The 16,673-nt window shown below is 44.5% G+C and overlaps 1 protein-coding gene across 1 annotated transcript in view; it reads right to left on the reverse strand.

The window, feature by feature from the left end:
- Nucleotides 1-16,673, reverse strand: part of LOC109917311 (transmembrane channel-like protein 3) — a 53,926-nt gene that overhangs the window by 33,375 nt on the left and 3,878 nt on the right. Inside the window, exons 3-11 of the mRNA XM_048615953.1 lie at nucleotides 7,053-7,128; nucleotides 6,536-6,617; nucleotides 5,150-5,256; nucleotides 3,591-3,689; nucleotides 3,333-3,475; nucleotides 1,750-1,897; nucleotides 1,259-1,302; nucleotides 308-455; nucleotides 114-223 (exon numbers count right to left, since the gene is read on the reverse strand). Coding sequence (XP_048471910.1) covers nucleotides 114-223; nucleotides 308-455; nucleotides 1,259-1,302; nucleotides 1,750-1,897; nucleotides 3,333-3,475; nucleotides 3,591-3,689; nucleotides 5,150-5,256; nucleotides 6,536-6,617; nucleotides 7,053-7,128 — 957 coding nt within the window. The remainder of the gene's footprint in view (nucleotides 1-113; nucleotides 224-307; nucleotides 456-1,258; nucleotides 1,303-1,749; nucleotides 1,898-3,332; nucleotides 3,476-3,590; nucleotides 3,690-5,149; nucleotides 5,257-6,535; nucleotides 6,618-7,052; nucleotides 7,129-16,673) is intronic.

Genomic DNA, 16,673 nt, shown 5'->3' on the forward strand with positions numbered 1-16,673 from the left:
TTACCTGTCATTCACTTTATGGATATCCCTCATGATTTTATAAACCACTATAGGGTTGCCCCTCAACTTCCTACACTCCAGTAAAAGAAGAAAAGTCCCAACTGTGGTCCTACCTGGCGAGCTGGAAGCGCAGGGTGGTTCTCGGGTGTAACATCTCCAGCTGGGCCACGAGCTCGAACACCGAGGGAGCGATCATGGTGATGAGGGAAACGACGACACTCACCTAAACAGAAACCAGGCAGTGTATGAGTGTATTCATGCGATAACCATCGTCCATCTGGAACAGCCTCAAGGACAAGGGCTCTACCTCATTCTTTTCCCACAGCGACAACTCAGCTTTCGTGCGCTCCAACTCCTGTGAGCGATCGACGACAAAATAAATGATGTAAATACTGCCGGCAAGCGAGAGGAGCACCAGAATGTTGGCAAGGATCCTCAAGCTTATTACCACTGCCCTAGAGAAATAAGATGGCGAATGTTACCATAGATAGTGTTATGTACCAGACCAAACCCCCTGAAAATAAATTAAAAACATAGTCCGGACCCTAATGTTTTCTTATTTTAAAGACAAATGCCAGTTGTTGCATTCCAGATGCAATTCGATTGGTCAAACTATCAGTCTTGAAGCAAAACACGCTTTATTCATACATATAGTTAAAATACAACAAAAGAAAGAAGCAATTGGAATAACGTAATTCTACTGGAAAACATAACAGAATAATAGATTATTTAATCACTGAACAGTAACCGATCTAATATACTAACATCCCATAATCCAACCCTCGGCAAAGGTAAATGCAGCAAAATAGATTGCCCCTCATGCAGTTCTCCAGTCCAGGAGGAAAAAGAAACAAGGGAAAACTCAGAGACAGTAACAGGGAGAGATTTACCGCAGCTTTCAAACCTAACTCCAAGACCCCAGCAACTGAAAACCTAAAACCTTTTGCGGCTAAAAAACTAAAACTAAAAATCCTGGCTCTGTAGGAGCTTGACCCCACCCATTCAGGCTGCTACTATTGCTCCAACTTAAAAAAAAAGGCCTCATAAACTTTATTGGACTCAAATAGATAGCTCTCCTCCTTAGTCTTAAAACCTCTCTTCAAAAAAAGAACAAAATACATCTTGTCACAATAGGTGGTGCAGACTTGATGGGCCGAAGGGCCCTATCTGTGCTGCATGACATTACTTCTCATTGAGTTAAAGCACAGTCTGATTGATAGTGTTGGATTTTCACGTCATCCCCCTGGCTAATACCTACAAGCTTCTGTCTTTCCGCTTCACTTGCTCCTCCAGAATTGCTTCCTTCAAAAGAAAAACGGACAAGTGTGATTAACCTGTCAGCAACCAACGCAGACTCTTCCACAATACTGACAAAACAAGCTCTGGATTGAAATACAAAGATTGAACGACACCAGGGGTGTTGACAGTGAATAAGGAGGATCAGTTACCAGAAAACACAGATTGATGACAACAGCGCAATCGTGAGAGGAGAGTTTCTTTTTCAAACATAGCAAGTCACTGCAATCTGGACGAGATTGCCCGAAAGACAGATGGGAGTAGCTTCCCAAATAACTTTCAAAAAGGAATGAATCTTAGAAAAGGAAAGGTGTGTGGGGAAAGCAGAGAAGTGGGACCGAGCTCATTCCCAAAGCTGGCACAAGGGGACTGGGATGAATGGTATTTTTCGACGTTGTCTGATTCTATGACATATTTCTGAGAGATGGGGATGGGTCATTAGCAGCATCTTACCCGAATATTGTTGATTACTGCAGCCGTTTTACTCTCTGCAGCTTCTGGATTACCAATCAGATAATCCCAGGCACAGAAGATCTTCCAGCAGAAGGTGTAGTTCTCATCAGAAGCACTAGCCATGCTCAACTGGGAATTCTTCGCCATTCTAAAGAACGAAGCAATTAAGGAATTACTGTGCACTTTGACAGGCATGTGCACGCGCGCACACACACACACACACACACAAAAAGAAGTATACATACACACAGTCACAAACACAGACACACAAACTGACACAGACACAAAAATGTATGCAGACACACAGAACCACATTCAGATATATACACAAGCATACACACAAACAGATACACACACACACAAACTCATATGCATAGATGGACACACACCGACACAGATGCGCGCACACACACACAAACACAAAGACATACATACAGGCAGACACATACACACAGAAACAGACACACACACACACACTCTCTTCCTCAATTCCCTGCCAATCAGTATTTATTTCAGACCTTGCAAAAATCATAGCAATCCGTGTATCTTGTTATTGGATGAAGTGTGATGAAAGGAACCAGAAGAAGTAACCTGTACGAATCCCTAATAATTACCTCAACTTTAACCCTCCTCCCCACTAATCCCACCATAACCTGCCGGTTCAAAATGAAACTTAAATTTTGAATCATCAAATTAAGTTTAAAATTAAATAATAAAAAATAAATCAGGCTATTGACCTGGTTCCTGCAAATGGCAGTTGGGGCTTGAAGGCTCAAACTAATGGTATTGTTCTTTATTTATTATTCATAAACAGGATGCAGGTACTGCTGGCAAGGCAGCATTTATTGCCCATCCCTAACTGCCCAGAGAGAATGTCAGAGTCAACCACATTGCTGTGGATCTGGAGTCACATGTAGGCCAGATCAGGTAAGGATGGCAGTTTCCTTCCCTAAAGTGAACCTGATGGGTTTTCCCTTGACAATTGGCAATGGATTTATGGCCATAATTATATTCTTAATTCCAGATATTTATTGAATTGAAATTCCACCATCTGCTGTGGCAGAATTTGAACCTGGGTCCCCAGTACATTATCTGGGTTTCTGAATTAACAGCCCAGCGATAATACCACTAGGCCATCACTTCCCCCTTGCGGTCACCATGTTGCACAGTTACACATGGCAAGGTCTGTCGATGATCTAAGCAGCAGATCTGACGCAAAGGGATCTGTTCAGTGAAGGCAATCATTAAAGCTCATGGCCTGACTCCCATTGCTGCTGATCTGACGCCACCCAGTCCGGCCAAGAGCTGGTTTTGCTGCCCAATGTTCCTGCTGTCTGGGTGTGTGCTCCTCCCTGTAGTCCAGGGTGTGTGCCCATCTTGCCACTCCAGCTCCTGTGGGCTTGGGGGTTCTAGAGGAGAGCCCTGACAATGAGTTTGGTACGGCTTGAGTTCCCCAAAACCCCCTTTGATTCCTTGTTAGCATGGCAACCGGAAAGTGAAAGAAACACTGTAAAACCTACAGAAACTCCATGGGAGAACTCAGACGCTGTGATGGTACGTGAATATGTAAGCACAATAATTACTTCCGCAGGAGAATGATGAAGCTATAGGCAAACACAGCCATTCCCACCGTGAAGTAGGCCAGAGGCAAACGGTAGCCTGCCCTCCCAATCTTCCTCTCGTTGCCGTAGTAACCATAGAACATGACAGAATATTGGAGGTAGCCCTGCATGATGGACAGAATGAGAGTCAGAGAAATGACAGCACAGTCTAATTGAATGTTTGAGCAAAGCACTGGGGTGCAATGTTGGTAAAGTAATAAAGGATATTGAGAAGCTTGCCCCAAGTGACCAGATGGTGTCCAGATCCTGAGCTGATGCTACGTATCCTGCAGGAATTGTTTTGCTGGGAATACTTCCAAATGGTGCGCCTGCTAAAAGCTTGTAAAAGAAACACAAAACAGATGCAATCTCATTAACGACTTCACTGAACTGATGTCAGTGCACATCAAAGTAATTCAAAAGGGAATTGGATATGTTAATTTCTGCAAGTTGATAACAGCCCACGCCACACAGTAAATTGCTACATTAGAAAATTCTTTGAAGGATCTGCTTCCTTTTCTAATTATCAATGAGACATACAGACTATTATAAAGTCACTCCAACCATGAGTGACTATGGAATGGGTATCCCTTTTGGTTCAATTTACAACAACAATTTACGCTATTGGGCTCTGGTAGCTCAGTCATTAAGTGTGAGAATAATACATTCCCAATGGACTGCATGGTGGCTCAGTGGTTAGAACTACTGCCTCACAGTGCCAGGGACCCAGGTTCAATTCCACCCTTGGGGTGACTGACTGTGTGGAGTTTGCACATTCTCCCCGTGTCTGTGTGGATTTCTGTCTAAAGATGTGTAGGCTGGGTGGATTGGCCATGGGAAATGTAGGGTTACAGGGATGGAGTGGGTCTGGGTGGGATGCTGTTCAGAGGGTCAGTATGGGCTGAATGGCCTGCTTCCACACTGCAGGGATTCTAGGATTCTGTAAAAAAATTAAAGGGTATGGGGATAGCACAGAAAATTGGTGTTTAAGTAGAAGACCAGCCAAGATCAGATTGTACAGCAAACTGGGATTGAATGGCTTCCTCCTGCTCCCTTTTCTTTATGCTCTTATTCTCAATTTAACTTTATGCAATGTCTTTTAACATGGAAGGAGTTTGCAAGAGGGAAGGGGAACAAAGAGAGGGCCTCCCTGGGAGAGCTTGGAGAGGCTTCTTTTGAAGTTGGACACTGCACTAATGAGGAGCTAATGAAGACTGTTGGGCTGAGACACTACACATTGATGGGTGACCTTATAGAGGTTTACGAAATCATGAGGGGCATAGATGAGGTGTCTTTTCCCTTGGGTGGGGGAATTTCAAAACTAGAGGGGGCAAAAGTGAGAAAGATTTTAAAAAGACATGAGGGGTAAACATTTTGTGTGTGGAACGAACTTCCAGAGGAAGGATATGGGTACAGCTACAATGTTCAAACATCATTTGGGTAAGTACATGAATAAAAAAGGTTTGAAGGGATATGGGCCAAGTGCAGGCAGATGGTCTAGTTTAGTTTGGGACTATGGTCGGCATGGACCGAATGGTCTGTTTCCTTGCTGTATGACTCCGTAACAGATGGCAGAGCAGCAAGAAGGGGGACAGAATGAGAAGCTGCCTCAGCCTTATGGAAGGGCTTTATAATAGCTTCTACCAAAGATGATAGTCTCCCCCACCCCACTGTAAAAAAGGCAGAATTGTGAAAAACAATGAGAACAGCAGTTACAGTCCTGTGTATGGGACAAAATACAGGCAGACGATTTTGACCAAATCAATTGCAAACACAACGTGGTTAGCAATTGCACCTACCTCGGGTAATATAACAAATGCTCCAGTCATTATCGTCAGCACAATGTTGATGCCAAACATCCATCTCAAAAAGATAAAATACGAGGCAACTCCAGAGCCAAAGTGACCTAAAAATGACAACATAACTCATGAGTATGTACAACAGTTGAACACTTTTAGTGCAGCAATGCTTTTGTTGAGAAGATAGAACATTGGAGAAATTAGCTATTTGCCCATAGCACTGCTGTCTCACAGCACCAGGAACTTGGGTTTGATTCCCCCCCGGTGACTGTCTGTGTGGAGTTTGCACATTCTCCCTGTGTCTGAGTAGGTTTTTGTTGAATGCTCTGGTTTCCTCCCACAGTCCAAAGAAGTGGGGGTTAGGTGGACTGGCCATCCTAAATTGCCCGTAGTGTCCAGGGATGTGCAGGTGAGGTGGATTAGCCATAGGAAATGCAGAGTTACAGAAATAAGGTAAGTGGGTAGATCTGGGTGGAGTACTCTTCAGCGGATCGATGTCGACTCGATGGACTGAATGGCATCTTTCTGCACTGTAGGGATTCTATGTTCCTTTGAGCCTGCATCGCCATTCAATAAGATCACAGCTGACCTTCTGCTTCAATGTGAAATTAATGGTCAGTGTTAATATAGATTGAAAAGTGTAACCTGCAACACTGCTGCCTGCAAAACACAGGATTATGGAATGGAATTTGGTGCCAGCATCAAGCAGAGACAGGGACAGGGTGAATCAACAATTCTTTTCACTGTATTTGTGACAAATGCATGTGACAATAAATAAATCAAATCGAATCTTCCTCCATCGATCTCGAAAATTGTGCTTCAACACCAATTTTAAAACATGCACTTATTCCACCCATATAATATTACCCTCCAATGCCATCACCTCTCATCAGTGTAAACTATACTCATTGCAGATTAAATTTACCAAGCTCATTTCACCTACAATTGTTCGATTGGCAAAGACTTCTATCACTGCAAGATCAGAACCAGGGCCCAAGCGACATAACTCATTGCACTATCCAGTTCACCATTATAGTTGTTGGAGTCCACACTCAGTTCCGTGTTGTTAGCCAGTATTCAGTCAAATTAACATAACATGACAAGGATGATACTGGGTGAGAATTTAACCTCTTAATTCATGCACAAAACATAAATTGTGATACATACATGATCCTGCCTCTTCTTCCTGTGAACACCAGTTTTGAAAAATGCAATGAGCTGGAGTTTTACCATTGTGCCAAAGCTTTTGGCTCATGTTTCAATCAGTGCCAAAGTGCGAGAGGGTGACAGTAGATTGGTTGGTCAACATCACCAGCAGGGGACGATGTGAATGCAACTGCGATCTAACAAAACACACATTGTGAAACTTTTGCACAAAACACATACTTTCTATCTTCTTGATTCTCATTTCCCAGGGGATAAAGAGCACGGTGATATTACACACGAGTCGCCCAAATTTTTTCCATATCTGCAATTTTAAAAATTGGCAGTCAATTACAATTTAGTAGCATTGAACTATCAACCATACTTCTGCACAAATTTAAAGCAGAGTGGAGTGCTGAACCAAACAGGATGAGCAGAGTGTTCACCGAATCAACTAAAATATTAGCATTAAGCCCAAGCTACAGATTTATTTTAGCAGAATTCAAGCAAAGGACTCCAACTACATCTTCCAAATAATTAATTACTTAGCCAAGGTGACAACAGGATCAAATGCATTTAAAAGATCTTTATTGCAACATTCAAGACAACTTAATTAAACCCAGCGCATAAATATGCAACAGATGGGAGAAGATTTTTAAAAAAATCGAATACAGGAAACTCTGATGCACACGTTTAATGATCTTTCATAGGACAGTCAATTCAAATATGCTCTGGGTTCCCAGTGCACACATTAACTTACTTCTGCCCCTGCTGCCTGATAGCCTCTTGTCCTTGTCAATCTGCCTTCATATTTCAATACAATCTCCTTGGCTTGTCTGTAACAAAAAGAAAATTTGACAACAAGCAGCAACTTGTACTGTGCTCCCTTCCAGCCCCAGGTCACAGCGCACTCCACTCCAGCACTATGCAGTGTACCATCACACTGTGCTGCAAACAGTGTATTTTACAGGAAATACTCATTCACTGATAGAGCAATAGAACTGTTTTGTGGCTCTGAGGAAGGGTCACCGGACGCGAAACTTTAACTCTGTTTTTTTCCTCACAGATGCTGCCAGACCTGCTGAGCTTTTCCAGCAACTTCTGTTTTGGTTCCTGATTTACAGCATCCGCAGTTCTTTCGGTTTTTGTGAATAAGAATCAGTCTGGAAGGAGACATGCAATTGGTGATCCTGCAGCGGGAGTCTCAGAAATAAATGTCATTAACAGCCATACAGCTGCTCCCAACGCAAGAGTTCCCATTCCAATTGGGATATCTCCAAATGGATATGCCCAGGATGATGATGCCAAGGGTTGAAGGGGTTCCCTTTGAATTCAACTCCTAACTTGGTAGATCACCACAAGGTTAATATAAGAAGGATTCTATCCCATGTGGATACCATCTCTCAATCTAAATATATTTATATTTGAACAGGAGCAAATTAGCCAAACTTTCTAAGTTAAAGGAAGGTGAGTTTATTAGCTACTAAGCTGCAGGAAAGGTCATGAAACACAACACCTACACACACAGATAAGAAATGTGAATTGAGTCTAACAGCTAAAAAGATATATGAATTACTCTCTGGATCCAGCAAACAGCATCATAGAATAGAACCATTGAATCCTTACGGTGTGCAAGCAGGCCATTTGACCCATCAAGTCCACAAAGACCATTTGAAGAGCATCTCATCCAGACCCACCCCTCTATCCTCTCCCTGTAAACCTGCATTTCCCATGGCTAACCCATCCAGCCTGCACATCCCTGGACACTGTGGGCAATTTAGCAGGGGCATCTTTGGGCTGTGGGAGGAAACCGGAGCACCTGGAGGCAACCCACACAGACACAGGGAGACTGTGCAAAACAGTTAAATGCTATGGTCATTAAGTTGGAGGAAACTAGTAAGACTGATACTGGTAGTGAGGGAAATACCAAATAAAAACTGAAAGAACTGTGGAAATCAGAAACTAAAACAGAAAATGCTGGAAAATCTCAGCAGGTCTTGCAGCATCTGTGCAGAGAAATCAGAGTTAACGTTTAGGGTCTAGTGACCCTTCCTTACAACTCAGTATACTCCTTTAAACATTTATCAAATCCTTTTGGAAAGCTACTACTGAATCTGCTTCATCACAATTTCAGGTTCATTTCAGATCTTAACGATTCTCTAAGAGAGAAGATATCATCTCGTTTTGCCTCTACTTTCTTTTGTCAATATATTAAAATCTATGACCTTTTGTTACTGACCCGTTCAGCAAAGGGAACACTTTCTTTCTGCTTGCAGTATCAGAGCACTGCATCATTTTCAAGGTCACTCTTCTGCTGCTTTATCATAAAACGTTGTAGCATACAGGCTCAATAGTATCTGGTCAATGCTCCCCACTGTGTGAACCAACTCATCTACTTGCAATCTCTTGCTCAATGTTCATAACTTTTTATACTTCATCTATTATAGAAACTAATTTTCATTTGAAAGGATTTATGAGGGAGGGGATGGTGAAACTACCCTTCGCCACTAGTGCAAGATGGACAAACATGATTCAGTGTCCTGTCACGGTGTCAACTGACCTCTAATCTTTTCTTAATACCACACTGTGATGGACCAGTGTTAACATGAGGAAACATTTATATATAGATTAATGTTTATGAAATTAATTTGAAATGTAAATATTGACAGACAATTATTATTCAACAATTCAGACAACTGGATGCAAGTGTGTGTGTGCGCATGTGTGTGTGTGTGCGCGTGCGCGTGCTTGAGAGATAGAGTGAGTAGGAGTTGTGTGTGTGAGAGAGGGTGACAGAAAGACAGACAGTGCGAGGGAGAGATGTGTGACAGACAGAGTGAGAGAGAGAATGTGTGAGTGAGAGAGAGAGAGAGAATGTGTGTGAGAGAATATGAGACAGAGACAGAATGTGAGAGAGAGAGACAATGTGTGTGTGTGAGAGAGAGAGAGAATGAGAGAGAGAGAGAATGAGAGAGAGAGAGAGAGAGAGAGAGAATGAGAGAGAGAGAGAGACTGTGTCTGTGGTGGGGGGAGGGGGTTGCATGCAAGGTTTTTTAACAAAATATAATTAAAGTACATAACAATCACAGATGGTTCCTAAATGGGCCCAATATAATTGACTGACCTGACATTCCCAAGCAGATGGCTGCAAATTAGACTTTTGAAAATATGACTCCAGTTAGTAATTAATAGCTTTTGTCACAAAAAGCCCATTCATTCTCTAAAGTTTAAAGAAAGAGGTTTAACCAGTTAACATGCTTCTTTTAACATTCTCACGTAATTTGAAAAGTGGAGTAGTTTTGACTTTGAAAAATGCTTACATTAAAAACAACCAAAGGAGTTCCTAATTAACATGAATTTAATGCCATCATATCATAGAGCTGCAGCAAGATGATATTTCACTCCTTCAGGTTGTTCCTTCATTAATGAATTGTAGTTACCCAGCGGAGCAGTTTTATTTTAGACCTTGCTTGCTATGCAGTGGTTTTAAAATTGTCACTGTATGTCAAAGAATGGAACACTGTTGTTGAAGTGCCAAGGCTGTAAACTGGTTGTTTCCAGTATTATGGAAGCTCAGCACAAATCTGAAAGTTGAAAACCCTTTAAACATTCTCATTGAAGTAGCTTTAACATGAAAAGAACCAACAAGGTGTCCAGCTTTTGTCCAACTGTAAAAATATCATTAATACTTGATCTTCTGCATGTTTTTTTTTCTGTTCAATTCCCTTTACATTGGAGAAACTAAAAAGGAATTAGATATCAAGCTCTATTGAACTTTGTGCCAAGTCTAACCCTGAGCACATTGGGATTCATATTTTGTGAAATATTTCTTCTTACTCCAACCCAACCTTGGCCTCCTGCATTCTTCCAAAGAAGCTCAAAGGAAGCTTCAGAAACAGTCTCTTCCCTGCCTCCTTAGCACTCCGCAGCTTTCTGGCCTGTGAGCAAATTCAATGCTTCTTAATGAAATAGAAAGCAAGGCACATACAGCTAAACATATTCAATTCGGAGATTTTTGAAGGGGACTCCTTCTGCAGGTCTGAGACACTTTTCTCACCAAACCCCCTCTTTAACCACCTACCCCAGCCTGCAGCATACCCTGTACCAGATTCTGGCACCATCTTACCACTGGCTGTTCCCAGAACAACTCACTACTCAGGAGATATCCATCTAAAGACTGGCAGTCAGGTGCTGGTTTTAAAAGGCCACTGTGCAGCCAGATGAGCACTGGCATTTTGATGCTGGTTGCTTAAGTACGGATTGTGAATGTATTGGAGATTGGGAAGATAGCACCACAGTTCTCACATAGGGTCCTGGAGGTCCCAGTCATAGGGGGCTGCTGCCGAGGGCTATCCTCTTCCTCCAGGACCAGCACAACAGGCGATGGCAAGCTCACCACCCTGTGTCAGTGCCATGGCCACAATCCAGAGGAATGGCCAGCAGGTGCTGTCCTTTTCCACTCTGCCAGGGTAAGTGCCACACTCTTCTCTCTACTACCTCACACTCTATCTCTGCAACTGCACCCACCTCCCACCCAAGGCTCATGCTCTACTGCTCTCACTGTTCTCTGCAACGCCTTCCCTCACTCGCTCTCAATTACATGAACCTCTCCCACCACAGACCCTGCATGGTCTCTGTGCTGCCTCCTCACTTGCTCAGAACACCTTCACCACCCCCCTCCCCCCCGCCTCCCTGCAACCCCAGCACTAACAGCAGTGCCAGCCACTGCCATCTCCTTCATTTCCTCCCTCTGTCTCTCTCTCTCTGTGGAAGACGGCCATCACAGGGCACAGAAAGCCCCTACGGGTGGAGGGGATACCAGACATCAGGCTCCTCACTCTCTACGAGGGAGAGAATCCTGGTCCTGACAGGAGAAGACTGGGACCACCCCTACAGGGATGCAGAGACATTGTGTCCCACCCACTGAATCAGTAACTTTGTCTCTCTTCAGCATCTCTCACATTAACACCATTGTCAGTGTCACTCATTGCTCACCCACTGGCCATTACACCTTCTCTCTGCTCTGTCTGGTTGGTACCAACAGGGATGTCCTTGGGAAATGCCCAAATCCCCCCAGAAACTATCTCTTCTGCCTTCGAGGGAGAGATAACTAAGGCCACAGAGGAAGCATCAGCAAGTCTTCCCCCTGCACCCAGCCCCACCCACCCAGATCCTGACAGCTGATGGGGGGAGCATTGGGCTGAGACAGTGTGGGACCACCAGCTGGTGGGCATCTCATTGTGACAGCTTCACAGCTGGCAGAGGGAGAAACGCTCCAGGCTCCTGGCACTCGGATGTGTGCCAGAAACCAGGCTCCTGCTCAGCCCCAGGCAGAGGAGGGCCCTGTGGTGTGGGTAATCAGGGACTTTGTCCACATACACAGGGAGGACCAGGAGCAGCAGGCAGGGATGTGGGACACAATGGTCCCCATTGCCCAGAGGCTGCTGCAATGCAGTGAGTAACGCTGCCTCCATGGACAGGTTGGCAGTGCCATGGAGAGCCAGACCCAGCACCCTCAGGGGCTGCTGGAGAGGGGCACACACCCACACTCCATTGTCCCAGGCATCGGTCCTCAGGAACAGAGGCATTGTGACAGGGAGATGGGGAGCCTGGTGCCCACTCCAGGTGCCCCTTCCTCACAGGGAGACAGGGCAGTGCCAGGAGGGTCCCAGCCTGAGGAGGGACTACAATCAGGCCCCTCAGGAGAATCCTCTCAGGGCAATCCAGATGAGCTGGGGCCCTCCACCCCCACCTCCACCCTGCCTGCCCTCACTTTGACCCTTGGAGATTCACAATGAGCAGGGTCCACTTGCCTCTGGCTCAAAGACCATCAGCACATCTGGGCCGTCCAGAAATAAACATCCCTGAGGTCACCTGACCAAACTTCCAGGGCCAATGGGCTCCACATCAGAGTACATTAAGACACGGTGAGATATTGAGAGGGAGAGGGAGAAAAAAACATATTGGGGGCACTTTGGTGGCATGGGCGACAATGTGGATCTTGGTTATACACTTTAGTACGAGTGTCCCTGATTTAATCAGATACCTGGCTGTTCATCTTTCGGTTGAGGCCCAAATCTTACATCGACCCGGGATGAATGAGTGAGCAGAGATGGTGCTCTCTGGAAGGACCTCAGTGCTTGACAGTTTGCTGCCTCAATAGGGAAGAGGAATATGGTGCTCCTGACCTCTTTGGACCTCCTCATGCCACATCCCCATTCTCACCCTGCACCCCCCCGCCCCACAACCCCCGTGTCTGCTCTGCAGCACTTAGTGAGTGTCTGCATAAGTGAGGTGCAGTACACGGAGGGCTCAGTGCATGACAATGTCCAGTACAGCTCTGGGTCCTGTACATTGCATGTGTCTGTGTGCATGTGCGTGGCCCTTCCCCTTTAAAAGTCCTAACATCAGTGGGTCCTGCAGCCCCTCCCTCTCAGGCCCCCTCCCACCCAAACTCTAGGTACAGCCATTTTCTCCTCCATTGCTCACTTTCCATTTCCATGACGACGGGAGCCCTCCATGGCAATGGATGTCCAACCTCCACCTAAAAATGTTGGTGAGGCCTCCAAATATCAGGATCCCCTTCCTCATAGCCCTTCCTATGATCCCCAGCAGCTTCACACCTTCCCAGGTGTGCAGCCAACCTGCCAATGACTGTCTGCATTTGCCCACCCTTTCTGAGCCTGGTACATCAGATGGCTATGCCAGGTATGGCGATCACTGCCCCTCCATTCTGAAGCCAGGATGTTCCTGATTGGGTATGACATGTTTTATTGAATCCCCTCCTTACAGATACTGTTGTATTCCCTTCACAATTGTTATCCCCCTCTTCTCCCCAGCCCGCAGACCCCAACCGGAGAACTAACTTAGAGTTAATGAGTTTGAACGTGGTATTGACTGCCCTTTCCCCTTCATCCCTCTGGATGGACCTGATGGGCTGACCATAGCCCACTGTTTTCTGCGATTTCACCAGACAGCTCTGGATGAAATTGCCCAAACCCCTGACCGATGGTTGGAAACCTTCCGACTATACTAGCTCCCCCATCTCCCCCACCCGCCACCAGATTGCCCCCTATAGGGACATGACACACTCCCCCGGACTCCAGGAACTCCTTACTGGGATCACCCTGAGCAGATCCCTGACTGTGGCCAATCCCTGGGACTGGTTTGGGGGTGTGGGACTGCCCCTGACTAACTATGCCCAGACCCCCTGCCCAATGGGCACCTACATGAACTTCAGTGAGGGCACCTCCCCTAAGACTTGGAGATCTGGCTGCCCACGCTGTGTGTTTACTGTGTAAGCTGCTGGTACATGGTGCTGCTGTGAGACTGACATAACACACTGCTGTCCAGCAAGAGATAGGGCCCCTCGGCTGAGGGCTGCTGAGTAGCAAGGCAAGGCTGTGTGAGTACAAAGCAGGGCAGGACAGGGATAGTGTAAGCACACTGGTAGGCACTATGTCAGTAAGCATTAAGAGAGCAAGTGAGCAACCTGGAGATGCAGCCTGGACCAGAGTGTGAGCTACATCCCTGTTCATGCACCCGAAATGTCTCTGCTGCAGCCTTCCAATGCTAGTCGCCAATGCTCCCTGTAAAGCAAGTCTGTGTCCTTCAGAACACATTGCCAGTATATCAGAGAGGTGGTGTAATGGTGGGAGGGTTTGGTGAATGCTGGGTGCATGCAGCTGGTGCCTGTGGATCATGCCTGGAGATGCTGTTTGGTCATGTACAACATGGAGTCATTCGGAGCAGACGGTGAGCTGAAGTCACCAGGTACATGCCCTGATTTCCATGGCAAGTCTTCCTGATCCTTAGTTCATTTGGTAAATTAGCCAAGACAGAAAGCTGCATATTAACAAGGTGAATTGTACCATCGACAAGGTGCTTAACAAATAATAACCTTCTTTAATTGATAAATCACTGCTGGCTAGTGAGAAATCATCGTGCTTCTTGTGAAAAGCATGCAATATGGACTGACATGCTCCTGATGTAGAGACAGACCTCACCAGATGTCTCATCTGATTCTGCCACAAATATCACACCAACGCCTCCATCATTCAACTCGCTGTAAGATTCAGCCTTCAGAATTGCTGTTCTTTGTGGAAAGAGTTTATTGACTTGCTTGGTCACACAGCACTTATCCAAAAACCTAGCATCGCAACCATCCCTTATTTACACCTGTTCAAAGATAATTAAGATTCTCTTCCTCTTCTCACTAGCAATGACTTTAATGAACATTAACAATTTGATTAACGAGATCTTAATATGGCCTGAATAATGACTTTCCTAACCTTGGATGTTGCCATTTTCTTTCTGACAGGAGATGTTACTCATGTGAAACTGGTCATAGAGTCATAGAACTGTACAGCACTGAAACAGACCCTTCGGTCCAATTCATCCATACCAACCAGGTATCCTAAATTAATCTAGTCCCATTTGCCAGCATTTGGCTCATATCCCCCTGAAACCCCTTCTATTCATATATTCCTCTAAACCCTTCCTATTCATATACCCATCCAGATGCCTTTTGATTGTTGTGATAGTACCAGCCTCCACCACTTCCTCTGGCAGCTCATTCCCTATATGCACCATCCTCTGTATGAAAATGTTGCCCCTTAGGTCTCTTTTATATCTTTGCCTCTCTCACTTTAAACCTATGCCCTCTAGTTTTGGACTCCCCTACCCTGCAAAAAAGACCTTGGCTATTCACCCTATCCATGCCCGTGATTTTATAAACTTCTGTAAGGCCTCCGACCCTCCAGGGAAAATAGTCCCAGCCTATTCTGATGCCTTGACATAATTTTGTGTGGGGAGCTCCTTGGCCATTCTTTATTTGTCCAGAGTTTTTATTCAGAAGGGTTCAAGACCACAATGTAAACATTGAGCGCTGTGCTCTTTCTGTGCCTTGGATCTAAGGCCCAGTGCAGAGAGTTGAGGCCAAATACCTCTGTTGACTGTCCCAGCTGGGGATTGTCCGAGGTTCTCTCTTTCAGATGAAGTGTTAAGCCAAGTGCATGTCTGCCTTATCCAAATGTATTCGAAAGATCTCATGACACTGTTTTACAGAGAAGCGGGGGATTTATTTCCATTGTCCCAGCTAATAACTATCATCAGCCAATTTCACTAAAACAGATTATTTGGACATTATCACAAAATCCTGTGCATGGGAGCACGCTATGCACAAATTACATGCTGTGTTTCCTACCATATAAGAGTGAGAAATTGTCAAAAATACTTCACTAGCTTTGGGGTATTGAAAGTTAGGAATGCATTGTATATACTTTCACTTTTCTCTTGGCAAAATCAGGACTCTAAAGTTAGTACACTGGTTAAGATGAGCATTTTTTAAATTCATTCACAGAATGAGGGCATCACTGGCTAGGCCAACATTTATTGCCTATTCCTAGTTGCCTAGAGGAAAGTTAAGAATCCCTACATTGCTGTGGGACTGAAGTCACATGTCAGATAAGGATGACAATTTCCTTCCCTAGAGGACATTGGTGAACCAAATGGATTTTTCATGACAACTGGCTATGGATTCATGGTCATCATTAGACTCCCAATTCCAGACGTTTATTGAATTCAAATTCCGCTACCTGCCATGGTATGATTTCAACCCAGATCTCCAGAATATTACTTGGGTCTCTGGATTAAGCTTCACCTCCCCTTTCTTGTGATTAATGGCAGTTGAACTAAGTTTACCCAGTTAGATACGATGCAACGTTGAAAATATCTGACACTGCTCTGTTGGCAAGGATCAGATTGCAAATCGAAGATTATTAAGGGATCCAATTTTTTTCTGAAAATCTTAAAATTTGTACAAGGCCATGTAGGAATGAAATCAGGAAGCAATTATTCAAATAAAGGATAGCGAACCTTTTGTAATTATGTTTAAATTTTCAAGATTAACTTGAATAGATTCTTGAGAGGGATGGCATTAGGGTTATGGAGAGATGGCACATTAGTGAAGTTAAGAGATGAATGGTTTCTTCGTGTTCCTAGCCAGTTAGCATTCTGTCCAGTACAATGGAATACTAATACATCACCTTAACTATTTGGCCACTGAAAGTCTTAATTTTCTTTGATTTTTCATTCCCAATGTAAACTTGAACCAAATCAGCTGGCAATTTCCCCAGTTTCTTCAAAATATTTTTAGGCCAGCGCACAGACTGTGTCTGTCATCACTTCTCACCCATTCCCCATTGTTTCGATTTTATTTAAATATTTGCTCATTTTAGTTTCAGTCTGAGGAAAGACTGGAATTCAAAACTTTGGAGCCAAGATCAGATTCTCGCCCAAAGTCTGAAAGCTATTCAGGCATCAATCATTTTCTAAATAAAAAACGAAAGAACTGCGGATGCTGTAAATCAAGAAACAAAAC

This window comes from Rhincodon typus, chromosome 33 (assembly GCF_021869965.1).
Source record: "Rhincodon typus isolate 14 chromosome 33, sRhiTyp1.1, whole genome shotgun sequence".
Classification (NCBI taxonomy): Eukaryota; Metazoa; Chordata; class Chondrichthyes; order Orectolobiformes; family Rhincodontidae; genus Rhincodon; species Rhincodon typus.